Source organism: Betta splendens, chromosome 8 (assembly GCF_900634795.4).
Source record: "Betta splendens chromosome 8, fBetSpl5.4, whole genome shotgun sequence".
NCBI lineage: Eukaryota > Metazoa > Chordata > Actinopteri > Anabantiformes > Osphronemidae > Betta > Betta splendens.
This window is the reverse complement of record NC_040888.2, coordinates 13,284,178-13,311,671: the sequence shown is the minus strand read 5'-3', so window position 1 is coordinate 13,311,671 and position 27,494 is coordinate 13,284,178. Positions and strand designations below refer to the sequence as shown.

Below are 27,494 nucleotides of genomic sequence, written 5' to 3'. Positions count from 1 at the left end.
GATAAAAGCTAAGAGATAGAAGATAAAAGTCAATGGATCTGCTGTGTTTAAACTTCACTTCATGTTCAATATTCTGTGTTTTTTTTTCTTCCTTCTGGTGAAAACATGTCACATTCTTTCTTCTCTTCCTCCTCAGTTTTGGGTCAGCCTGCTCTCAGCTGCCAGCAGACTGTCATACAAAATGCATCTTAGTTTTTGCCTGAATAATGCATGATGGGAGTTGTAGTGCCAGTGGAGAATTACAGCTGCACTTCAGCACCAAAGCCACCCTCCATTCACAGACTCTGTTGCTGCTACGCATCCTTTTATAATCATTTCTTCAACATCAAAGCTTCCTGCTGTTGGACTTCCACCGTGTCTTAAAAGCGAGAAACCTTGGATTTCAAAGAGGCACATTGTTAGGATTTGAGAACCTAAATGAATTTAAGTCTCTCGTGATGTTGAGGCTCTGTCTCTCAGACTACCACACTCCTTAAGCGAGTGTTTTAAATTCAAAATCTCACAGAGAACAGATTTTTTTTTCTCATTTGAACTAGTTCTGTGGAAATAGAGAAAATAAATTTCAGTTTATCAGTTAGCAAAACTATACAGGTACACAGGTTTCTGGGGTCTCCCATGGCAAACAGGTCCAACGGAGGTGGATTTTTAAAATAAGTACAAATCACAGCCCTTGCATTTCACTTTGTAACACCTCACTAACAGGCTGCTACTTCTAGTAAGAGCTACTGTAGCAGCTTCCAAAACTGGGTCAGTCTGTGACCCGGGGCGTCCCTTTCACAATTTGTAAATTTGCGGTTTGTGGCCACACTGGGCTTCGCGTAAACCTTGATGTTGATAGTCTCATCAATGAATAATAATGCAGTCAAAGCCCAACTTCCTTTACTGTCTCCTGCCAAAGGACAAAACACAATCACACAACAACATACCGACCTCTTATTTCCTCTGTGAGTCTGTGCGTGTGTGTCAAAGAGAAATACATCAAGAACGTGGCACATGAACACATTCATTGTTACACATGTTCTGCAGGAGGCATCGTATTCTCCATCTAAATCTAATGTTCCGTTGTCTAAAATGTTCCTTTAAATGATTTGCATTTATTCTGCACTTGCTGGCAGATACAAATATGATTTATTTACCTTTTATAAAAGTTATGATCCCACGTCTATTAACTCTATATATTTTATTACCTTACACTTCACCCAAAAGAACAACAATTTTTTTTTTATTATTGAGCATTAGCACTTGCTGCTACTGAGCTAGCTAGTGAGCAGAGCAGTGAGGAGGAGGAGCAGAGGTGGTCAGACGGAGAGAACGGGGTGAGTCAGAGGTAGAAGAGGCTGCGTGTGATCGCAGTGGCTGAATAGCACTGCAGCACTCGTAAATCTGCCTGCACCACTGCAGCTATCAAGCAGAGACACACACACACACACACACACACACACACCACACACACACACACACACACACACACACACACACACACACACACACACACGTATCGTTACCCTCCTCCAACATGGATGACATGATGTGATGTTACTGTTTCTGCGTACACATCATCAAACACTGACCTCAAAGCCCTTTTTTTCTACATCTCTTAAAATCACGCTATGTTGGCTTTTACAGTTTTCACATGATGTAGATTTCCTCTGCTTGATGTGGAGCTGCAGGCCCATTATTCTCCCTAAGACACTACTGACTGGCAAATGAGCACTAAGATAAGGGAATCCTAAGAATTAATTTATTTAACTCTCATTTTAAAGTATTATGTTTTAGCTGTTGACTAATATGTCTGCATGTTATGGAGTGTAAAATGCTTAAACAACCCTGATTATTGTGTGATTTGTATATGTTTTAGCTGTTGACTAATATGTCTGCATGTTATGGAGTGTAAAATGCTTAAACAACCCTGATTATTGTGTGATTTGTATATGTTAAATGCATTTTTTAAATGCACATTTAATGCTTTTAACACTGTGAGTTTCAGCGGTTATAAGGCATAAGTTCACTGTGGCAGCAAGATTTCAGGTTCTTAACTATTTTATGGGGGCACATTAAAAATTTACTAGATAAAATCAATCATTGTCATTAAAAAATTAAACTAAACCCAGTGGCCTTTTTTCCCCAGACGTCACCTTCAACGGAGCTTCAACATCATCTCCCAGGAACAATTAAGTTAAATGTTAAATGAAGCTTTTTAACGTGTTGTGTCACACTTTGTTTCCTTTGCAGAGACCAAGCAGGAGTTGGAGGACCTCACAGCTGACATCAAGAAGACAGCCAACAAAGTCCGTTCAAAATTAAAAGGTAAAGACTCACTCTGCGGTTCACATTAGTCACACGCCCTCAAATTAAACACTTTCTGGTGCTGAACATCACAACGCATCATTGTGTTTTTTATAGTTACATTTCACCTCACCTGTTTCAAGAGTTCCCCTGTGATGAATGAGTTTGAGGTGAGGGATTTTTTCTCTAAACTGAGGTTTTTGCCAGAGTGTCCCCACTCTGACATTATCTGTCACTTCCAAAGGCCTTTAAATCGACTTTGTGTCTGCAGACAAAACCGACTGATGACCGAGCGTGTCTCACAATTTAGGGAGCGTGATAAATTATTTCACAGTGGAAACTAAACTGTGAGAAAGAGAAACTGAAAACGTCATCTGAAATCATCAACATTCTTCTCCCTAAACAACCATTTGATCCAGAAAGCTGAGCAGCTACTGGCCTGAATCATGGTCATCTGTAATGAATACCTGATGGTTTTGTTGACCTTCAGAGCTTCTCTGTAGAGCGTGTGATCACTTGATTTGTTGGCGCATCACTGCAGATTAGTTTAGCATAATGCATCTGTATTCTCCTGTCTACACGCAAGATAAATATGAACATATATAAACATATTCCATATCAACAGATAGATTAATTACCAAACTCACCCTTGTAAATTATCAGCATGATTAGTAGGCGTATGTAATTCTGGGATGGGCAGCGCCTCGTGTCAGCACCAGCTGAAGTTGCAAACTGCAGCTGTAATTGCTGAGTGGAAACAATCTTGTTTTTTAATCAGCAAATGTGCTGAATGTGACACTGGATTCCTAACTGGCCTTTACAAACACCTGGCCCCTCTATTAGAGGATTTACGGTTCTGCACTCTCAGGATGAGCGAGCACGATGACCTTCAGTCGCAGAAGACGAAGAAAATATTCAGAAACACTGGTGGTGATACATCAAGCTATAATCACTGGGACAGCTGTGCGTGCACATGCACACACACACACACACACACACACACACACACACACACAAGCTTAGAGCTATTGGAAAACACGCGCAAACACCGTGTGGTAGTGTTGGTTCATGCTGAGGGTTCAAGGACATCACTGCTTTAATGTAACAGCCAGAGGTGGGACAACACACACACACACACACACACACACACACACACACACACACACACACACACACACACACACACACACACACACACACACACACCTGTGGATGCACAAATACATTATGTTAATAAATGTGTGTAACAACACACACACAGACTGTACGTACACTGTCTGAGAATAGCTGTGATGGTGGGAGATAATACTATAATTGGAAACCCCACAAGGCCCAAGTGTTATTGTACCGTCTCACAAACGCACACACACACACACACACACATACACAAACAAATACACACACACAGTCGCTCTGCGGCAAAATGTAGCTGTGTCGTCCTCAGGGGTGGCAGACAGACTTGACCCACAGCGAAATGCTAGAAGGAGATTCATGTTCTTAAAAAGTCAACTCCACCACATCCCACTGCAGTGAGTGGACTGAAAGGACAGTTTCCAAATCCAGTGTTTTATTATTATGTATTTTAGTCTGTTGACTAAATCTGGCTTAGCAATAACTACCACACGCACCCAACGGCTTATTACACTTAACACTAAAATCTTCTCAGTAACAAATTTCTCCGTTATTAATAAATCTAGACAAATATATAAGTGAGACTGTAAAAGTTTTTTTCAAAACAAAAAGATTCTATCCAGTTACACACACAGACGCGCACACACTGGAAGCACAATCTGTTGCTTACTCACCCAGTTTTCATCTCACGTCACATTAAAATACAAAATTTCACACAAACGCTGCACACGCACATACACGCGCCATAAGTGCTGTGTGATATTGCTGAGTCATCATGGATCCAACAGTGAGCGGCTAGGCCAGGATCCAGGAAACACAAACACACACACACACACACACACACACTGGGTGGAAAACATTATATAAGCGTTTCAGTTTGTCTTGTCACTCGCTGGAGACGGACTGACATCATGGAGTCACATGACACCGGGACAGGCTTGCACATGGTTACCATGACGCACACACACACAGACACACACGATGATGAGTTAATTATCAGCTGTTAGATTTGTCTGTAATACACAGCCCAGAGTGTGCCTGACCTCAAAGGGCTTTACCTAAACTTACCCTCCAAAGTCCCAGTGTCCTAGGAGCTGTTTTGTTGCATTACATTTACTGTATATCAAGGACCTGTAAAGACAAGAAGTGAATATGTTATATTATATTATATGTGATTCATTATATTATATGGTTTAAACATTTGGCTATGCATTGTTTCTGAATACAGAAAGATCTGTGAAATTCCTTAGAGGCGTCAAACAAAAACCCAGTGGTTAACACGTTGGCACAAGTTCGAGTGGTGTTGTTTGGGAGAGACTTTACAGGTCCAGTAGACATGGTGGTGGGAGCATAATGCTGTGGGGCTGCTTTGCTCCAGGAAAACCTTTAGATGAAATTTAAATAGCTTAGATGCAGGACAAAGTCTGAGTCTTCGGGTGAGTAGAGTTCACTATTACAGTTTTTCTCAGTTGCTTTCGTGCAATTCTCAGAACATAATTGAAGTCACTTAGGGATGTTGTCAATATAACTGTGTACTTTGGAGTGAGGTTCTGTTGTAAACTATTGCTACAGTTGCTATAAGTTACACCTTTTTGTTTAATTGCAAGAGACTGGACAAGATTCACATTTACACTTTTATTGTTGTTTTTGTTGTTGATGTATTTTGGGCCACAAATTCTCATCCACATCACAGTGGATATCAACTCTTGTGATCCAGCCTCTGCAGGCGTCTGTTGCGATGTCATCACGCACTGCATCCATGGCAGCCAGTCATTTGTGTATCTGGCTGGAAATCATAAACTTCCCATCCCCATGCTGAGAAAAATTCCTCAATGGGGTCAAGGAATGGGGAGTAGGGTGAGGTGAAGTCCATCCGCATCCTGTTGTGGGCTGCAAACCATTGCCTGATGATGTTGGAGTGATAAAAACTCACATTGTCCCAAACTATCACATACTTCAGGGATGAGATCTCTGTAGAGAGTTTCTAGAAAGGTGATAAGATGCTCTGTGTTGTATGAGTAAGCACACCACTGTCAGCATTGGCAGCACCCATGGTTATGTTCCCGCCCCCTTGGCCTGGCACACCAACTGTAGCCCTGTGGCCACGCCTTCTGCATTTTGTTAGGTTGAAGCCAGCCTCCTCCATGTAGATGAAGCTGTGTGGCCGTTCACTTGCTTCCAGTTTCATTATATGCTATATACAAGATATACAAAATGAGTTTTATGAATGACAAGAATTTTCATTTTGGCCAAGACAGAGTTACATCAAGTGTATACATCAGGTTTTGATCTCACGTTTGCTTATTTTCGCTCTTATCGTGATGCTGGATGAACGATGCAACTGTGCAACAACACGCTGCTCATGTGATTGACAGAGGGGAGGAGCCAACCACCTACAAGTGAAAACAGTTTCTGGTGATGTGCGCGTAAAACAAAATCAAAACATAAAGAACAGCCGTGTCAAAACTATCGTATAATGGCTCTGCGATATCGTAGATCGTACAGACAACGAAACTATCGTATAAATATGATAGTTATTGTATGTCTGTCAACACTGGCACCAAATTCCCTGCAGCACAGACTGGCCAAGTAATGTAGGGGGATCATCTACAGGCAATAATTGTGAAGGGGGGTGTCTCATCACGAATCATATGAGTGTCTTGTATCTTGACCTCCGCCGAACCTCTGAGACTGACTCACTGAACCCCTAGGGTATAATTGAAACCAGGTTAAGAAACACTGGACAAGTGGAGTAAGACTATTGCACAGTAAACTATATACATCAACAATTGATAATGTAGCAAAGAACAGGGAATTGTACATAATCATGTGCATGGAGTAGCCAAAGCATTTGCAACATGTTCAAGGAAATGAGAAACTGCTTATATGATGTGCACAATTGACATCATGATGTGAAGATTGAACAATAGTTTTGAGAAGTTCATTCTGATCTGAGAAAAACTGTCTAGGATCTTTCAGGAGACATGGTCCAGCCTCGTAGGAAACTACCATGAGAGGGTTTTTCTGTTGTTGTAAAGCAGAAAGATGACATAACTGATTATAAATTGTCAAAGAGGAAATTCAGGTCTTATCATTAGCTGTCACTGGATTACTTGGATATACAGTACCAGCTATAATAAAGCGCTCACGCATTTTCATCCGTGCGTGTATGTAGCTCTATATGTGCACACATTATTAAACTGTGTCTCTTTGCTTCAATAATCAAGTATTAACATCTCAGCTCTGCAACAGCATGAAGGCGATGAAGGAGAAGGAGGTGTTGGGTTTTGCAGGCAGCAGGTTAAATAATGTGATGTAAAAGAACAGAGGGATGAGCTTCTTTAATTCATCCAGAAGAACCTGTGTAGAACGTCCCAGAGGGTCAGCACACAAGTCACAGCAGAGGGATGGAGTTGTGAAATTGGCACAATCAAGCTGAGTCAAGCAGATTTGTTCATACTGTGAGTTACACTAATTCAGACTGCCGACGGTGTAGGCGATTGTTGCGTTTATGGCCCACATAAAAAATACTCCTTGTTGTGCTACTGTACGACCATGTATCTAATTGTCATGACCTGTTTTTGTCTGTGTAGCAATCGAGCAGAGCATCGAGCAGGAGGAGGGTCTTAACAGATCATCAGCTGACCTCAGGATCCGCAAGACGCAGGTGAGTGGGGAACGGGTGAGGGACCGGGTCCCTTTGTTCGGATTCAAGTGTGACACTAAAGGCAGAAACGTCCGATGCAGTTCAGACGGTCAATCCTGAGTTGTTGTTTTTTTTAGCTGCCATCTGCTTGTCAGTCAGTGTCTCAACAATCCTAAACCAGTGAAGGTTAAATGATACTTTCTGACATTTCAAGAAGATTTTCATCTGTTTAAAAAGGAAACCATCTGCACACCAGTGTGCGACCATCTGCCGTCAAATAAATGTCCCAAGATGCGGTGCATTTTCTACCATACAGTACAGACTGCAGCTTCTTTGTTTGAGGCCTTCTCTCTCCTCGCTCATTAGAATTATGTTTTAACAATTCAAAAACTCCTAAAGAACAAAAGCTTTAATACATTTTTTATGGTAACTTGTTATCTGTTCATCTTATATGATCACTTCTATCTAAAACCTTCTGACTCATTGATCAAGTTTGATAACAAGCCTTGAAAAGACAAACGCGTCCATGCAGATGTGTGTCCACGCTGTTGTTCGTCTGAGCATCCTCTTGGCTCTGCATCCTGTCTGTCCCTGCAGTGTTTTGCTCTGTCATTGGCTGCTGTCGCCCCCTCCTTCACCTCACTCTGCTCCCTGCCGCCCCCTGGTGGGGCGGTGGAAAACAACTCATCACAGCTGCAAGGACCGCTCATTACACAAGCACTCACACACCTACACGCACACAATACAAGAAATTACACCTACACCTTTCACATCGACTTTTTTCCTGGAAAAAGACTAAATTCACTTCATGCTTAAATGTTTGCCTTGTACTTGAGAAATAACTTTCTTTCACATTGTGAACAAAACATTCAAATAATAATTATTATGGATTAAGAAGTTTTAATATCTAATTTTAAAATGCAAAACCTGAGCCTTGCTTTTATTTCTATTATTTTGGCAGTTTATTATTTATTAACTGTAATTTAGTTAATTATTATGATTATTCAAATTAATTTTTCTTCCTCTTTTTCTCTGTTGTTCTTTGGCAGCACTCAACGCTGTCACGTAAGTTTGTGGAGGTGATGACCGAGTACAACACCACGCAGTCCAAGTACCGCGACCGCTGCAAGGACCGCATCCAGAGACAGCTGGAAATCAGTGAGTGTCAATACACAAACATCAAACATACGAACAACAGACAACTGAAGGTCAGCGAGAGTTACAGCGGAATAACAATAAGCTCCTCAGCATCTAACAGGAAACAGACTGACGCACTACAGAAGCCAAAGTGAATCACAATGTCATAATTATTTTTTTGTTTATTGCACAAGTTTAGTTTTCAGCAATATGATACATGCACAGCTGCAGCACATTAAATCAGAATATTGTTAGAAAGTTGGTAAATGTCAACAATTCAAAAGTTGAAACTTCAAACTTTCATTTATTTACATTTGCTATTATGTTTCCTGCATTTTGATTTTGTTTGGCCATTGTTTTTTATGTATTCACTAAACATCACACACATCTTACACAAATCTGAGCATATAAATGGTCTCGGTCTGGCTCAGCAGCCTATGGAACCATGAGGAGTGAGCTGTGCACTCATTGTGAGGCACAAAAGGTCACTGCTAAAGAAGCTGGCTGTTCACAGCGCTGTGTTCAAGAACATTCATGGAAAGTTAAGTGGAAGGAAACATGTGCACTTGTAGAGTGTGCCAAAGAGTGGAATGTTAGTGGAGGCAGTGCCACACACAGACGTGTCCAGCACCTGGCTCTAACTGTTGCATCTCTTGGGTTAATCGCTGAATCTGGTTTTTATCGAACCATCCAACTGGAAATCCTAGAGCACTTGAAGCTTTTCTCCACTGACAAGCTTTATGAAACACACTGAGAAAAGTATCAATAGCACAATAGATTTGTACTGTTACTGTCTGAACAACTCTTAAAGAACCTACGAATTTTGAATTTAAAAGCAAAATTAAAATACATGATTAATAAATAACAGTGAATCATTCTAGTTTCGTATTTTATCCTATTTCGTGCTCATAGAAAAAAATCCAGCTTGAACTCGTTGACTGTCTCATAAATAATAAAGGAGCTTGACTCAGTCTGCAGATAACCATCATAGTACAACGCACGCACCCACCCACCCACACACACACACGCATGCATGCACGCACACACGCACGCACGCACGCACGCACACACACACACAAGCCCATGAAGTCAATGCAGACAAACACACAAACCAGCAGACAGACTGCAGCTATTTTAATCTCTGCAGTCTAGTGCTGACCTTCAAACACATACATACCCAAGCCAGATGCATAGACTCAAGCTAAACCCCCAAGCCTTAGAAGAGAAGTAGTTGTTAATGTCAGTGAGGTAAAAGTTATATGACTTAATCAGTATAATAAATAGTAGATAGCACCTCACAAAGATCTGCTTAAAGGTAAACACTAATACATTTTTCAAAAGAATCACAATACATATCAGTGTTACATCATCATATTAATGTACAGGTATTATTAGTGTATGGTCTGAATATGGCTCATGTGACTTTAGGTGTCTCACCAGCGGTAAACCCTCTGTGTGTTCTGTCTGCAGCTGGAAGAACCACCACCAATGAGGAGCTAGAGGACATGTTGGAGAGTGGCAAGCTGGCCATCTTCACTGATGATGTAAGCACCGCACCTGAGCCCACCTTTAACCTGAGCCGTTCTGCCTCCTGTAATGATTCTCATTTGAATAATCGGGACTGCAGAATGGCCACAAGGTGCGCTGAGACATCAAGTGAATACGGCCTTTGTCACGCGACTGCAGGGAGGATGGCGGGAGGGTGGGTGAGATGCCAGCTGCAGTGCAGGCGAGCCTTTATTTTGGAGGTTTAACTTGACAATATTGTCTGCTCCTTTAAATTAAAAGCTCACCTGACTGACCTGGTGCTGATCTGTGGTCACATTCACAGACAGCCACTGTAACGGAACACCAGGCTAAAAAACGCTTCACTGAACCCTTATGGTTAAATCCTCATTCAGGTATGATCTCAACTAGAGGGGCTCAGTAAAAGCAATGTTTTACAGCTTGGGTTCTTTATTAACTCTATGAGCAGGTAAGTGATTCAGCAAGAGACTGTGATCAGCAGAAGCTGGAGGTCAAAGGTCATACCACAAATTAAAAACATATTCAAAATAGATGCCATATATACTTTTACTGTGAAGTAAAGTTAGTGACGATGCTCCATATCCTATAACTTAGAGGCTTCTATCTGAAAATGATTCTCTTTTTGTAACTTAAATAAACTTACCATAAATTAACCCTCATCCACATCTGAACCTTACCATGAACACTCCCTGATCCTGGTCACTGGCAGCTAAAAGACAAGACACTAGAATATTGTTCTCACTGTCCATTCTCTTTATTGTTGTTTTGCTGTGTTTAATCATATTTGTGTTGAAACCTAGATCAAAATGGACTCTCAGATGACTAAGCAAGCCCTGAACGAGATTGAGACCCGGCACACTGAGATCATAAAGCTGGAAAACAGCATCCGCGAGCTGCACGATATGTTTGTTGACATGGCCATGCTGGTCGAAAGCCAGGTATGTGTAAGCAAATAAAAGCAGGACTTCTCATGGTTGAGACTTTGCTTGAGGTATGGTGATATGGGATGTATCGGCGATTCTAGGGAGAGATGATTGACAGAATTGAGTACAACGTGGAACACTCCGTCGACTACGTGGAACGAGCCGTATCTGACACCAAGAAGGCTGTCAAATACCAGAGCCAGGCTCGCAAGGTAACGTGTTTATATAGCATGTCAACAAAGAAAAATCCCAAATCTGCGAATGTGCCTTTCATTATTAACCCGCGTGTGTGTGTCTCCGGTTTACCTGCAGAAGAAGATCATGATCATCATCTGCTGCATCATTCTGGGTGTGGTCCTGGCGTCGACTATTGGCGGCACGCTGGGCTTCTAAGACGCTCCACCGCCCGCCGCTGCAACAACTGACGCCGACCGACCGTCCGACAGCCAGCAGAGAGAAGAAACACCAACGATGACAACCACACAAAAACTTGAAACGCAAATGCAAGACAGATAAACACTCAGCTAGGAAGAGATAACAATCCAATTACAGATAAGAGGAAACACCACAGGGATGGGTGGGGTTCAAAAAACAAAGACAAAAAAACACCATCACATTATAGCTTACATAAATATATATCATATACAAAGAGGGTACAAATAAACCTAATATTTATTACAGATGTACATGTAAATGAAACAACACATGACCTATAAAATGACATTTAAAAGTGTTTGTTTTGCGGGTTTTCCTATTTTTTTAAAGTTTCTTTCATTTTTCGGGAGTCTCCGAGGACAGTGATGGTGAATGCTGCCGGGTGGGAATTCTGCAGGATGAGCACTCCGGAGCCAAACTGGATTTGTGTTATTAGCTCTTCATGGCCGTGCCCTAATCAGAGCTCTGGAACTGAGCACCATTTGTAACGTCACAGAGCACATACTTAAAAAAAAATGCTCTCGGCTTTCTGGTGAACTCTTTTACACCTCCAGTCCAGATAACACCCATCAGCTCCGTCAGAACTCTCTGGGGCTCTAGAACTCTGTTGTATTGCGGAACAAAGATTCCAGAGTTGTCCTGCAGGACTAGCACCCTCTGGCATTGGTAGAACCAACATTGTCCCCTTTTTTCTGGGGGGGGAGGGACCGCCACCGCCCTAGCTCATGGCTCAGCTTCCTCTTTAGACCACCTCTCATTTAGTTGCTCTCTCCTGTCATTCACCTCGGTCAGTTTATTAAATGAGCTTAAAATAGATGGGCAAAAGCTGACCTGCCACATGCCATTTGAAAAACCAGCTAGGAGAGAGTGGGACACGCGGCCCACTGAGATGTTTTCACAGCTGTAGACAGTCTGACATCATCTGACTGAAAGGTGAACAGTGGGAGGGAAGCGGTGTGGGAGGAGAAGAGTTAACGGGAGGGTGGGAGGAGACGGACGGTCAATCTATGCAGCTCAGATAAGAGGAAGAGGAATTGTCCCACCTCACTGTAGAAATATCATGATTGAAGCAAATCATGACTGTTCTTCTGGAAAATTCTAAAAAATGAACAGAACACATTCAAAAGTATAAAAAGAAGCTTAATGTAAACTATAAGATTATATAAGTACGAAACAATCGAGACAACCAACGAGATGGACATTGTTGAAAACCTGAAGTGTTGCAGTGATAATGTGTTTTTTTTTTGTTGTTGTCGTTTTTCAGTAGGGAACGCTTGTTGCTTTGTTGTTTCATGACGCTGCTGTTTCAGTGCGTGACGTGTCCTGTGATGTTTGGCCTGTATGGTTTGTCTGCTGCATCCCTCCATCTCCTGCATCTCCTGAGCATGAATGCGTGAGATTTTACTTTACTGTCACACAATTGGAATGAGTTACACAGGTGCTACAGAGCAGGAGATTATTTACATATTAGAGGATTTCCTGCATGGACGTTTGGGTGACACATAAAAAATACACATTCATTTACATACATTCACCACATAGCACATGCATGGACAACTCATATGCATCTAACACAGAGACTGGATACACCCACACTGATAACTAACCTGTGTTACACATCATGCCAGTTAGTGTTGCTTAGCATGACATAGCATTATCTTGTGTTATGTATAGATTGTAATTGTTTGACACAATAATCTTGTTGTAAGTTAAGATTAACCAAATTGCACAGTCTTCATGATTGAAGACTGATCAATAAGCTGATTTTGCATTAGTTGTCTAGTAAGATTAATTTTGTCAAGTTAGTTTTTGCTCGCGCGACATAAACATTTCCCAGTTTCAAACTTAAAACATATGTATACAGATTGTTTTAGCATTAGCAGTTAGCGATATATAAAAATATGACTATCAATTTTAAGAAAACTATTTCTTATATGCTCATTCTGTCTTGATAAAGCACTGCTCCTGATAGGGACAGCACACGTGTTTTTACAATTTACAAAAAATACATTGCAAAACCATATTTTGTTTTGTACATGTATAATATGTGCATTGTCCGAATCATGACGTGTTGAATACTATAACGCAGTGTTGTGAAACTGGCTTGAGGAGTGTTAGTCCGTGCTAAGGCTCGTGATGTGATACACATGCTGCTGTTGAGGCCTATGCCGCATAATCCTCCACCATCAAACCACAACAGATGTCACAGTTACCACACAAACTCAATCGACACTACACTCAGAGCAATAAAGGCAGTTTGTGAAAGTCCAGTTTCATTTGACAGAAAAGTAGTTAGGTCACTGTATATTTTCCCCACTTTAGAAGTTGTAGAATTATTGAGAATAAAAAAACAATCTGAGATTGTTTGCATGTACAGCTCCAAAAAAGCCAAGAATACAAAAACATAAGGTCATATTAACTGCTTTTGGTAAGGACAATGTGTAGACAATAAAAAGTAGCTGTTGCGTTCATGTACATTGTTTACTTGGGAGTTGTAGTAGTTAGCGCTGTTAGCTGTAGATGTTCGTTCTACTGTTTAGTCGCTCAATAAAAATTAGCATCCTTAGCTTCAGGTTTGAAATAGCGTGGAAAGAGTCATTTATTTTTCAATTGCCCTAAAACCCAGCCAGTAAACTTAATAATCAAAGCTGTCCTCTGCTGTTGTGTTGTCTACGTTAATGGCTAGTCTGTCATTTTAAAATGGAAATGTGGTGCTGCTGCCGAATCTGTCGACAAATTGGTCAAATATTAAAATGTTAGCCTGCCTTAGGACTCTACTGGAGCAGCTCCACTTCAGACAATGTAATCAGCGAATGGACAAATCTGGAAATCGAGTCAACACATTTTACCATTCACCAGTCATAGTGCTGTAAGTTTATCACCTGCCGTATCGGCCAAAATAATGCAATATTTAATACTAATATTTCATGTTCCCGGTTGAATCGTTGAATCAACATCACGGTCACCAAAGTTATTGCGGTAGTCTTGCAGTGGTTAGGCGGTGGTGGTCGTGGTGAATATAAGTCATATCAGTGATGTGAGGCTAATGTCTTAGCACCAGCTACCTTGTTGATACTGACATTTCTTTCTTTCCATTTGTATGCGTGTGTGTTTTGCTGTAACATTCCTGGTCCTGTCTGGCAGCCATTGATCAGGCCCAGTCACCGTCCTCCTGGGAACGAGAACACAGGCAAACATCACAAAAGCATAAAAGAATCGAGGTTAACTTTGAGAATGTTTGGAGGTTTGTCTGAGTATTCAGGCCCCTGCGCTTTTGTCTTTACTTGTCCTATTTGTGTTGTTTGGTTGTGCAAAAAGACCGCAGGTCTGCTCCTTCCCTTCTCCAGCAGGCCCTGCCCATTCAGTTGTGTGTAATAATGGTAATAATAATAGGCATGCAAAAGCGTTGTGGAGTTTGCATGATGGTGTTTTTTGTACCCCAACCCTAACCCGCCCTCCATGTCGTGCACTTTACCACTCATCGGACCTAGCCGCTAACTATGTTCGCTAACTACGCTTCCTAGTCTGCATTCTCAAGCTTAAGAATCATTTAAACCTTAAACATATGTTGACTTTTCAGCATATGCTTTGTAACAATTTTTCAAAGAGTATCCGTGTTTTTTTAAGTTTAAGGCTGATATTTTAACGTGAAGCTGTCAAAGGCAAGTCTTCAAATATGCTGCCATCCACTTGAGCCATCCTGCTTCCCAAACCCCCGACATCGACCTCCAGACTTCCCACTAGGTCACACACCACTGTTATCAGCTGATGTCTGTGCTTTGCTTCCAAAGTGGCATTTGTGTTGTGTTTCTGTAAAGGTATTGTCCACATAATATACATTTTTTTGTTAGTTGTGGGCAAACTTCCTGTTGCTCCTCCTCTCTGGCCTTGTGTGTGTGCAGCATGCCGTCCTTCCTCTTCAGTGAAACGAGATAAGTGCTTAAACGCGCAAAAAGTGTGTGTGTGTGGTTGTGTGTGTGTGAGTGTTTGTGCAGCACTAGTTTGTTTCGATGTGCAAGGCATCTGATTGCAGGTCCCTGGGTTGCAACCGTTTAACGAGTTCCACTTTGTTTTTGTTTTTTAAGACGTCAGACATATTTATGGACACCATAATCACTGTTATAGTTATTATATTTATTGAAATTCAAACCAAAGCGTTTTTTGCCCAGCCCTCATGTTCGCAAAATGTTAGCCGCAATTATCAAAGAGCACAACACAAGCCAAGTTTACACAAAAACGTTCGTCACGAAAGGTGAAAAACCATGTAACTATAAAAACAAAAGCCCAGCCACCCTCTTGCATGTGGGTCCGCCCGCCAATTCAACCAACATCCTCCGCCACTACAGCATCTGCCTCCACCCCCCCATTTTCTTTCCTTTCCAGTTGTAGATGTTAGATTACTGAAAAAATATAATACATAATCATCTGTAAAACAACTAGCATATGTACACATCTCCTTCGCTTAAGGCATAGACGGAGACAACGGTGGTGCTTTACTTGTTCTATTCATTAATTGCTGTTACCGATATTTTGGTGTCATTATTTTGTGTACAGCTTGTTTACCAGTCTCTGTGCTCACGTTACAGGATCATAGTTTCCTGCAGGTTTGAAGGTTGTGCTAGCCAGTCACAAAGGGTCATCGGTTTTATCGCTGATGGGTCAAAGTGAACCAACCACAGCCTCTTCGCTTGCAACTCTCCCAAGCTCTGTGTTTGCCTTTCTTGCCAATTTTCTGTTAGAATCGAGTAACTGTACTGCACAAAAATGCATCATTACAACCTCCACTAATTTACTAACTACTATTTACTTTGACAGTTTTTTGCAACAAACAGTATCATATTGAATATGTATCCACACAGATCAAATTAGCAGTTACGGATCAGTGGCTTGGAAATTTGGACCATCTATATTCTTTGCAGTTATACGATGTGGCTTCCAAATTTCAGTTGTGTATATGTAGAACTATGGCTGTGTGACATCATCATCCCACAGAGCTAGCACCTTCCTGTAAACCTACAGCCAGCCTTTTCCTGTGTGTGAGGAAGGACTGCAGCATTGTCACATATAAAAAGCAAGATCTTACACCAACACACTGCGTTTCTATAACTGTATGTATTACTGCTTCTATTGGCTGTGTACAGTTTTTGTCAGAGCTGGGTACAGAAAACAGGAAAAAATCATCTGGAGAGAGTTTGGGTGCGACACCAAGACTCCAAAGATTGACTTTGTGTTACCTATTAGCCTGTGTGCGGAAGCACTCTAGCTCTTTCCTTGCACATACTGAAAATTAATAATAGTTGCCATAGGGTTTTGGCTTGAACCAGCAGCACAATGTCTGCAGATGAGTGTCTGTCTTCTGTCAACAGGCACAGGGATCTAGAAGATTTACGGGGATTCTAGTTTTTCACAATTTTTAATTTACTTCTTTGTTCCTCCCTTGTCGGACAGTTAAACTCTTCTCTATGATGATTTTTGTCTTCCTGAAATAACTTTCAAAAACCAAAACCTGTTCAGTGCCCTGCTCTGGATGATGATAAAATGAACATACTTGTTTGTTGTGGCTTCGACCTGCTCTTGTCAGCAGTAGTAGCTGCGAGTTGATATTGTTTGCTGTTTCTGATGATGATTTGTTTGTTGCTCCCATATGACTTTCTATTCTCAACATACGAGACAGTATTTGGTTTGTATCAGTGTTTTTTTTTTCCTAGTGGGAGGGGTGGGAGGGTTTAGGGGGAGGGGCATGACAATAGATCACGCCCACATGATCTCTGCCATAGCAAGTAGGAAAGACACTTAAATAACATTATTATTATTATTGTTATTATTATTATTATTATTATTATTATTATTATTATTATTATTATTATTATTATTATTATTATTATTATTATTATTATTATTGTTGTTGTTGTTGATGTTATCACAAATTACAAAGCAAAATGCAGTAAAACATTTGCAAAAACCCAGAGAAAGAACGAACAGCTTCACACAAAGTAATCAACAAACACTAAACTTTAAAAAAGGGAGGTTGTGACCATTCTATAATAGCAATGATTTAAAGAAGTACAAAGGAGTTATGTTATCATAAATAATAGTAGTAATATTGAATATTGAATGCTCGCAATTTTGTCAAACTGAAACTGGATTCTTTGTGTTATGTAATTATTGTAAATAACTTCAAAGAGAGAAAAAATGACTTGCATGTCTATGTATAAATCTACTGAGATATCTATTCCTGTCAAAGTTGACAAGTAGTTCGATCTCTGTCCTTTTTTGCCACTTTCGCTGAACCTCTAAAACATCAGCCATCTTCACCTATAGGCCTTTACTCCCATGTCTTGATTTGTGGGCAAGAGATGACAACAGGGAAACAGAGAAAGAGAAACATGGCTTTCAGTGTTGTTGTATCTTAATTCAAAAGCTGTGTTCACACCAGCCTGCTGGTATCTTACTTTTCACACAGGTGGACAAAACAAGGTACGATAGTGGTTTTAGAGATAGTTCAGCCACTAAGCGAGTCAGTGTTGTACCCTTTTTTGTCATTAAGGTCTTTTGGCTTCTGTCAAAAACAAATGTCAAATTCATTTGGTTGCGACAGAAATTAAAGGATCTTCTGCATCAGCGGGAACTCTAACATTTTTTGCCTTTGTGGTGTTAACACAGCCACAACCACAGCTCTGTCCATCACCCCAGTTCCAGAGTCTCCACCCACTGGCTCCTCTGGTGAAAGTGCTTCCCTCCATATTTGAAAACCTAAACCCCTGGGGCTTTCCAGGCCAAGCCCTTCATTGCTTTGAAAGCCCCGCTAGTGGTTTTCGAACTCTTTCTCTCTGTTTGACGTTGAGTCTCTCCACGACAGCCTTCTAGCCAAACTACACACCCAATCTCCTCTCCTTGCCCACCTGTTTTCCCCAGAGTTTAGCCTGCACTCAGTCTTACTAGTCGTCAGAGAGAGAGGAAAATGCCAAAATCACCTGGGCTAATGTCAGACTGCTAGATCATTTAGTGACTCTATTCCTATGTTGCTTTTAGACGCTAAAGGCTTTCAATAAAAAACACATTCATTAGCTGAATTACACTAAGTCACACATATTTATATAAGAAATATTGTTTTTTTTTGCTATAATAGCCAAGGGACAGTCACTTTTCCTTTAATGATAACATCTGAGCCACCTTGTATTTCTATGGCTGAGATCAATAACCTTTTTGGTAAATTAAGCACAGTCCAATTTTGAAATCCTCTGTTTCTACCTTAGTACCCGCCAAAACGCCCTCTCAGTCTTCCTTTTTATGCGACAAGACCACTGCAAATCTAGTTTGAACGCACCTTCGATGGGTTTAAAATAAACAGACCTCCCAAAGCCGCCAGCTACTGTTGGGCCCATTCTCTAGCCTCGTACAGGCCTACCACAACAAAGCGTGCAATATTCAGAGAAACAAGGGCTTTCTTTATCCCCAGAGGCGTTTAGGCACCTCCTGCAGGAACTCCTCTGACAAAACCACCCATTTTAGATGCCAAAAACACAGCTTGTCTTTGTGGCAGACACACACAATCTATCTCGGGGGAAAATGGCAGGTGAGGGACGGAGACTCGACTTTACTAAATTTATTTCTCACTATTCTAAAACAATGAATAAAAAGAGGACAGGGCCATCGCTCTTTCAATGCAACTTTGACTGGAAATGCAACTTGTGTCCCGTTTTTTTTGTGTGTGTGTATGTGTGCGTAGCGTAATGTAAAAGCGATCTGTCCCCCCCTCCCCGACTTACCCCTCTAAATAAAAACACCTTTACCTCCCCAGCCAACTGCCCACCCCCCAGACCTTGTCTCCTCCTCCCTCCTCTCTCGTACTGCTGTTGGCTGTTCTGTTTAGTTCATGTGACGTGCCAGTATTCCCCCTCCCCTCCCCCCTTCTTTACCGATTTGCCTCCTGCCTCTTGCCCTCCCTCATGCCCCCTTCTCTCTCTCTCTCTCTCTCTCTCTCGCTCTCTCTCACTCTTTCTCTCACTCTCTCTCTTGCTCTCTCCTTTCCCCTTACCTCTTTCTCTCTTCATGGATCTTTAAGATGACAACTCTATGCAGATGCTGTCTTTTATAAGTGTGTCAAAATTTTAATTTAAAACAAAAACTAAAAAAAAACAAACCCTGACAGAAATATTGAAATGATAACAAAAAATGAATAAAGAAAAGGATTGTTCAGTGTATGCTCATTGCCTGCAAGAATCTTTATTGCCTTGTGTCTTTTAATCACTTGTTCCGGTGGCATTTATGTTTTGTTTTCTATCTATGAAGGTTAATTGGCATTCCAGAGTCAGGCTTTGACATCTGGTGTTCACATGTTGTAACATTTACTGCTGCCATAAAACAGTGCAGTATTTCATTTACTGTATATTAAAATCACAAGCAATCACAAACATTCTAACAGCTAGTATTTAATTTCCTATTGTTTGTAGACTAGAACTGATTGGCTTGATTACCTCATTAGACTTATTTAATAGATCTTCTTTTTGCAACTGTAGTAAGTATAACCCATTTGTGCTTTTAAAAAGTTAATATAGCTACTAAAAGCAGTATTATGTTTTTTGTAATCATAATTATTAATTTATTCATACAGCTATATTTGCTCTTAATTATATCAGAGGTGTTGTCTGTAAACTAGCTGCAAGGGTTATGCCAAAGCCAATCCCATCTGTCATTTAGGTATGTGGGGTATTTTTCTACTATAAATTATAAGTTATAACTCAATTTCTTTATGGCTATAGATTGTAACATTTTATACCATCACTGGCAGTACAGAGAGGCCTATAAGTACTTATCTTACTTACCTTCATAAACACTATTTCTGCAAGTTCTACAGCATCATACTTTATACGTTATATAATTATGATGAGTGGGGGTTTAAGGCACATTTAATACCCTCAAGCATTTTTGTTTACTTAATACTGATGTAAACTTTTATATTAAACATTTTATCTATTTTTGTTTTAAAAAAGCAAACAAAATTAGAATGTAAGTTTTACAATAAATCCATACACCGCCCTGCTGACTATTTAGAAATACTATATGATTGACAAAACAAGATTTAGTTACAACAAAGACAGTTATTTTTTTTTTAAAAGAAGCATTTAACTTTTTAAAGGAAGTGATTAAAGGGTTAATATTTACTGCTTTCAGTGACATTCTTACACTGTTTCTCACCAAGCACTGCTTCTTTAAAGCTCAGCACTCATGCCTGGGAGTCATTTTTCACGCATTATAGAAATAAAAGACATTGTACACTTATGTTTGTGTATAAAGGTTTATACAGAGGTTATAATATAGAGGTACAGTGACAGTACAGCACAAGGAGCCTACTGCTATAGGTATCTACTAGTCACTTTCTACTACACCATTGTGCATCCCTAGAACTGCTGCTAATGCAGATTAATCTGAGCAAATGCAACTTTTCCTTTAAGTGAATAAAGGTTGTGTCCTGGAGGAATCTAATATACAGGAATGTGACTTTTGTAATATATCAACAATTTTCACTGTATTAGCAATCAGATAACCTTAAACCTATTGAAACAAAATTCCAAATGCCAAAGTATTGATTCAAAAAAAAGTAAATTAGACATGTTTTCTCTTCTGACTTAATCTTGTATATTTGAAGAAACATTTCTTGTTGCTAAATATAAACGGTTATTTTGTTCTCTCTGTAAAATAAGTCTATATAATGTGTTCATGCCTATGGGAAAGCATTCATGTAAATACAAATACATTTTGTAAAATGTCAAAAAGTCCAAATACAGCAGACAGATTCGTCAAATATCATAAACACCTATAAATGGCATAAATAAAGCTTTATGAGTTCATGTTCCACAGTTTGAAATTCCTTTTGTTAATGAATTCCTTTTACAACACTCATAATGCCAGTTGGTATTCAGTAGGCTGAAATGGAATATTAAAACCAAGATTTGCAGTTAGAGTTTGGTGAAACTGAATCACTGCTCTTACTTAATTGCTTCTTCATCACTTCATCATCAGATAATCTAAGTTATGTTGTGAGCTTAAGCTGTTAAAATCCAAATTTGCTTGTTATATTTGTCTTTTTTCTCATCATAATCAAATCATAGTCATATCTATTTATTACATATATAGTTGACAATATTTGACATCTATATGACAAAATTCTTCTTAAAACTATTAAAAAAGCATAGAAACCACAATATTGTAATACCAAGTTGTGGTATATGTTGACAAAGACAAATTTACATCCTTTTTCATGATTTTTTTGTGTCTTAGTATGTCATCTATAAAAGTTTCAGTTATGAAAATATATTTGATATGAATGCTTTCTGACAATTCTGAAATCATTTCTGAAAGATCATTTAAAAGATAAAATATGAGACGTTATAATCGTGAATCTCAGAAAACATGTCTAACTTCTTTTTGTGGTCATTGAAGACTTTGTGACCATTTGTTTATGGATCAAATAACTAAAGTTTTTTGTTTTGTGAAAACAATTGTAGTTTTGTGTATGTGGTTTGTGACCACATACAGTAAGAGGATACCTCACCAGCACATACTTCTCTTTAATTGTCATCAGACTACAGTATATAGGTGAGCAGCTGGGATCAGACCTGAAACATTCAGGACCTAACAAACACATAATTTCTCATCATTGCATGAGGACGTTATTAGTCATTTCAAGCTGGATGCTGTAGTGTGAAACTAAAAAACTGTGATGTCTCTTGAATTCCACCATCAACTTTACCCACGAAGGAAATCCAAAATAAATGAAGAGGACAATAATGACAAAACTACATTTAAATTCATGTGGTTGGTTAATCGCCCATGAATTAGAATGACGTCTATAATTAAGACAATTCCCTATGAGTAAGAGGTTGAACATGACTAAGAAAACATGTTCTCAATAATTTGGAAAAGGAAAAAAAGTGTTAGACACAATAATACTCTGTTATAATATAACAGTGATTCCCATACACAGTCCTCAATTCAGCCTACCTACCCACTGCTGCTGATACTTTAATCAGCTGTCTGTCAATCAGAAGCTGAATGATACTGTCACTTTGTCTTTGTTTTCTAAGACAGCATTTTCCAGCTTCTTGTGTTTGACAGGAATAGTACAAACACATAAGGCAGGAACCACTGTAAGATTCCCACTAAACAAGGGCATGTGGCAACCATGTTTACTTTAAGTGACGCCAGATATTTTAAAGGGCCCCCTGAGAATCCAGGATGAATGTTTTTACAATGTCTTCTGAAAGTCTGTGTTTACACTAGATTATATTGGAAAGTTCTTATGAGCATTAAATGCAACTACAAAAGGTTGTGTAGTTGGTCCTAATTATGTCCTGAGCTACAGTAACATAATCAATATATTTTCCGTCATGAATGTCTAATGATTTTCCGCTGTGCACTTATTTCAGATGTCTAGTCTGTTTCCATGGTGTGATGTCAGAGAATACCCTCCTGAGTTTAGCTTGTCTTGATTATCAATAAAGACCCAAAATATGTCTTCATGAATCAACAAATACCTTAATGATTCTTTATGTTCACCCACAGAGGTACAAAACTGAAAACATTGGCACAACATACTGTAGTGTCACATCTCTACCACATCTCTCTGTGTGTTGGGAACATGGTTCACTGTCTTAGCCTTGTTGACTGTAACATGTATCATAGGCAGGAGATACTTAATAACGACTTCTTAGTTTCATATTCACATTACAAAGTGAGACACTTTATCTCAATCACGAGAACGTATTTTAGAATCACTGGACATCAGCTCAGCAATGACAAAATAATAAAAGATTATTCTGTCATTCCCAAATTATAGTTGGTTTTGGTAGAATGACAACACTAATGAATGATTCATCATTTTAAAAACTCACATTATACTTGATAATGAGTTAATCAGTTGACTTAACAAAGACAAACTTTTTTTCTCTCACTTTGAGCCAGTTTGGACGCAAGTGAACCGAAACTACGTCATCCAGTTTTCAAATCTTATAAAGCTTTTGTGAAGAGCCAGACATAAATGAATGTCATCATTGTGGTGTCCCATCACCTTTGTGTCCTTAAAAAGAAAAGGTGGAAATGTTTGTCTCTACCTACACAAGTTGTTGTTCGCTTCCTCAGCATTCCTTCAGAAGACGAGGACTGAAAACATAAAAGGAGGTTGGATTCATACTGAAGCAGCTAGTTTGCTTAGCTTTTTAGCAGACATATCCTGGTTGCTGTCTTCTTTATGTCTACATGTGGAGGTGCTGTTCATATCCTCCAAAAACCTCATGTCCACATTGACGTCCTGAATATGTACAGAAGTCTCAACTGCAGAAGCGGTGGAAGATGATGTCACAAGAAGGAAATGTGTAGTTCGAGAGGTTTGTGCTTCAGAGCGTCACCATTACTGTCACCAGCCACAGGTCAAGTCAAGAGTCACTGGCGTATCCACTCAGGCTGCCATACACAGTCCATGACAAAACACAGATGTGCCTCTGACAATGTAAAAGCCTCTTTACTGTTCAGAGTAATTGAAAACTCCTCACATTTTTGCTGTGAGTAAAAGGTAGTGCTCATGCGCAAACACTTTCTATGACTGCAGGTTTTCAGCGTGTAAATGAAATAGTCTGTTTTGTGTAACAGTCTTTATGGAAGCATTAAAAAGTCTAAGAATTGAAATGGTATAAAAAGAAGACAAACCCACAGTGAATTGAATTATATACAGTGTAAATGGACTGTCAGGTCTGTGACTCTCCAGCAGAAGAGAATGGTCTGATCCAGACATCCTCAAGTCAACACAAGGCAGTAGGAGAAGAGCGAGGCTGGATGTTTAGAAAGGCCTGGAGGAGACAGTAAGGAAGGCAGACGCCATCCCCCTGGACAGCGGGTTTCTCCAATGCACCTTCATGTGGTGTCTCAGGTTGGAGCGGGAGGAGAAGCGCTTGTCACACTGCTGGCAGGAGAACGGCTTCTCCTTGGTGTGGATGCGACGGTGGCAGATGAGTGCGGTGGACACCCGGAAGGACTTGCCACAGTCGGGACACCGGTAGCGTTTGGGTTCTGTGTGAATCCGCCTGTGGTTCTTGAGGGACATCAGGTTGGGGAACTCCTTCCTACAGGAGTTGCAGAAGTAGGCGCCAGTCTTGTGGCTGTTCTTATGGTTGAGCAGGGAGCTGGCATGGCGGTAAGAACGGCCACACTGGTTGCAGACGAAGCTCCTGGAGCTGCTTGGACTCTCCGGACTCTGATCTGAGAGAGGAGAAACATCGTCATACTTAAATAGTCAGAGAGCCACACAAAAACCCTTATACTGTGCACACAGACAGCAACTATGGGTAAGTATCCCGTTCTCAGTATTATAATATGCATAAACATATGACAATGTCTAGGAAGTACTGACAATTTAACCATTACTTTAGTGACAATGAAAATCAATAGGTATGACTAGTAATGACAAGCATTGCTGCTGGGAACTGACTAGGCTCCTCATTCAGACATGAAGCGACACATTCACATGACATCGGATTAAAAGGAAGTGTGCCTCAAAGATACTACAGTCAAATTTCATAACACAATCTGCATTACACACTTTACAGCACGGTTGTGGAGGAAAAAAACAACTCAATTACAGAATCTCTTTCACAAGCTCATATTTACAAGTCCACGGTCCATACTTACAATTATTTCAAAAAGAACGCAAAACACAGTTGTTAATATCTTTTCAAACATTCATCTCCAAACATTAGACTAAAAATAATGAGGCTATTAAATAATTAATTACTTGGTAAATACAATATAACAGGAAACAAAGTCCCAAAAATGTTAACACATTGTGTTTGTGGTCTCTAATACAATGATCTGAGGATTTACAGCAGACACCATCAACTAGAACATGATCATCCTGTGCTTAAAAATCACTGAAAGCCATTAAAGGATAAAAACAAACAGACACAGTATTTTAGTCAAGAGGTCTGAGATCATCAGTGAAATAGGTTTGAATGATCTATTCAAAATTAACAAAAGAAACTTGTTAGTGAAAGAACATTGATTTTGACGTGATTTTCAGTTTACAGCGAAACCACAGTAAACCTTGTTTTTTACAAGGTTTGAGTCGTCTGAAACATTTTCTGGTGTTTAGATTTGGATTCATGTAGAGTCAAAGACTTAATTTCCGGCTCAGTTTTGTTTGTTTTTTTGGAACCTCTGTGACATTTATATTAAAACATGCCCCCAACAGCTGAGTCACAGATTGGCACCAGTTCAATTCGAACAGCTGCTATTAAATAGGAAAAGTCACTTCTTGAACTAGTTTGAATTCTTCTTATTCTCATTTCCTTACCCACAGACAGATAAGAAGCCGGTCTGTAACAGTTTTAGGAACACTGAGCTCGTGGCTTTTGTGCATTCGTCCCAATCACATTCCATCATACGCCTTGTGTTAGTGATGGCAGTTTATAAACTTGCTGGTCACGTGTTGTTTGCTGATAGCATCACAGTTAACACACAAACTCAACAGGTCAAGACTTCAGCCCCAGGTGATTTTGTCCCATGGCTCTGAATCCATAAGCTGTCCATGCTGCACCTTCTATGAAGTACTGGATCAAAGATGAACATTTCTATCAATGACTGATCACATATTTGGTCTTTTATTACTAATTATTTCATTGTTAACAATCTCAATCGCACATAAATAGATCAATATAATATTCTAATGACAGAATATCCTGGAAAACTAGATTTGGTTTAAACAAGTGTTTATGTTATCAGAATGAGACAAAGTTTCTATTGGAATCCAGAAGCTTATTTTAGTATATCATCTACTAACAACACAGCAGTGATTTAAGCACTGGGTTAGCAGAGTTGTGCTGATGCATTTTAGTGCTGCACCCAGTGGATGGGTGATATAAATAATTTTTATTTGAGTTTACACTGGTTAAGGAGAACATATTGAAAACACTGACGTCCAATCTGCTTTTTTCGAGCTATTTATTTCCAGTACTCAGCAGTAAGGGTTATAGTATATGGACAAGTTTTCTGTTAAGAAATGAATTATCAAAACATAGTTTATAAAAGTGTATAGAAGACATTACATATATATATGTATGTATGAATGTATGTGTGAGAATGTGTGTGTACACGTGTGTGTGTATATAATATATGTTTGGAATTTTTTTTTAACTTGAAACAAGAGATTATAGTTGTTCCAAACCAAAGTTTTTCCATTTTTTGTTTCTAAAAACTACTTGAAATGCAGGCCAGAAGTGTACACTCAAAAATGTGGTGGATAAAGGAGATGCAAAAATAAAAATTGAGAATATACAGGTATTATTTCTGTGTTCTAGATCACATTAATTCCTACAGCACTTGACGGTCACTGCACGGCTTTGACTTTTTTCTTTTTTATATCTAGCACCAGTGCTCCTGAAAACGCTGACAAACTGTGTTTTTGAACACACAGAGGCTTCCAAATAGTCAACAAACAATTAAATAATGGGGAAAAAAATAACACCAATAAATACAAGGTTACCATAAAAGTGTAACATAAAAAGATTCAGATGATTGATTACACTCCAAACAAACAGGAGAATCACCACATTTGTCCCTTTTGAATGAGAGTTAGGTTTGCGTGAAAAAAGAAGGGAAGGTAGGGTTCAGTCAAACTCAGAAATTAGATAAATATGGAAGAGGCATGATGGGAAGTCTCAACTGAGAAGAACAGTCACAACATCACTTGGTAGCAAAGAAAAACACTTTTCATTGTAGTTATAGATCCTCATGTCTTCACATATTAGAACAGGTCATAGTCTCAATGGAGGCCAGTGTTCTTTAATAGAGTCCATCATCTCCACAGGACAGGGGTGGGGGTGGGTTGCAGGGCGCAAGGTAGGCGTTTTACATCAACACAGTTCTAAACTCACACATCCTAAAAGACTAGAGCTGTCCATTATAAGTGTTAATAATAATATAAATAAATGCATTACTACAATGATCTGTCGTCTTTTGCCTTCTTATAAAAGAGGTACTGCAGATAGTACATGATTAAAATACAGAGTCAAACAGAACAGTCGTGTTTGGCTAAAGCCAACAATTTTTTTCACCTTTCTTTACTTTTTTTTGTTGTCTGAGCTTACAGCCACATTCAGCTGGTTACTCAATCGTACAGTAACAAGTCTGAGAAAAAAACGATCTGGGCTGGACACGAGGCAATGAGTGGGGAGAACTATAAACCACTCAGTTCACCACTCGTTCGCATATACAGACTTGAGCACTTAATGGGTGTCACTGAAGCTGGAATACTTGTGACAACACAGAGGAGTTTTAAATTCATACAAATGTTCTCTGACTGAGCAATGACTAAGGTACAGCTGATCATCAATCAGCCTTCTGGTTCAGAGTTCACAGCA

General features: G+C 39.6%; 2 protein-coding genes across 4 annotated transcripts in view; one reads left to right on the top strand and one right to left on the bottom strand.

The window, feature by feature from the left end:
• Positions 1 to 19,289, top strand: part of stx1b (syntaxin 1B) — a 40,482-nt gene extending 21,193 nt beyond the window's left edge. Inside the window, exons 4-10 of the mRNA XM_029159452.2 lie at positions 2,233 to 2,307; positions 7,011 to 7,084; positions 8,113 to 8,221; positions 9,671 to 9,744; positions 10,528 to 10,665; positions 10,752 to 10,862; positions 10,963 to 19,289. Coding sequence (XP_029015285.1) covers positions 2,233 to 2,307; positions 7,011 to 7,084; positions 8,113 to 8,221; positions 9,671 to 9,744; positions 10,528 to 10,665; positions 10,752 to 10,862; positions 10,963 to 11,043 — 662 coding nt within the window. The 3' untranslated portion in view covers positions 11,044 to 19,289. The remainder of the gene's footprint in view (positions 1 to 2,232; positions 2,308 to 7,010; positions 7,085 to 8,112; positions 8,222 to 9,670; positions 9,745 to 10,527; positions 10,666 to 10,751; positions 10,863 to 10,962) is intronic.
• Positions 19,141 to 27,494, bottom strand: part of si:dkey-89b17.4 (zinc finger protein 646) — a 21,692-nt gene continuing 13,338 nt past the window's right edge. For all 3 annotated transcript variants that reach the window (XM_029159451.3, XM_029159448.3, XM_029159450.3), the window contains exon 5: positions 19,141 to 24,339. In XM_029159451.3, coding sequence (XP_029015284.1) covers positions 23,921 to 24,339 — 419 coding nt within the window. In that variant the 3' untranslated portion in view covers positions 19,141 to 23,920. The remainder of the gene's footprint in view (positions 24,340 to 27,494) is intronic.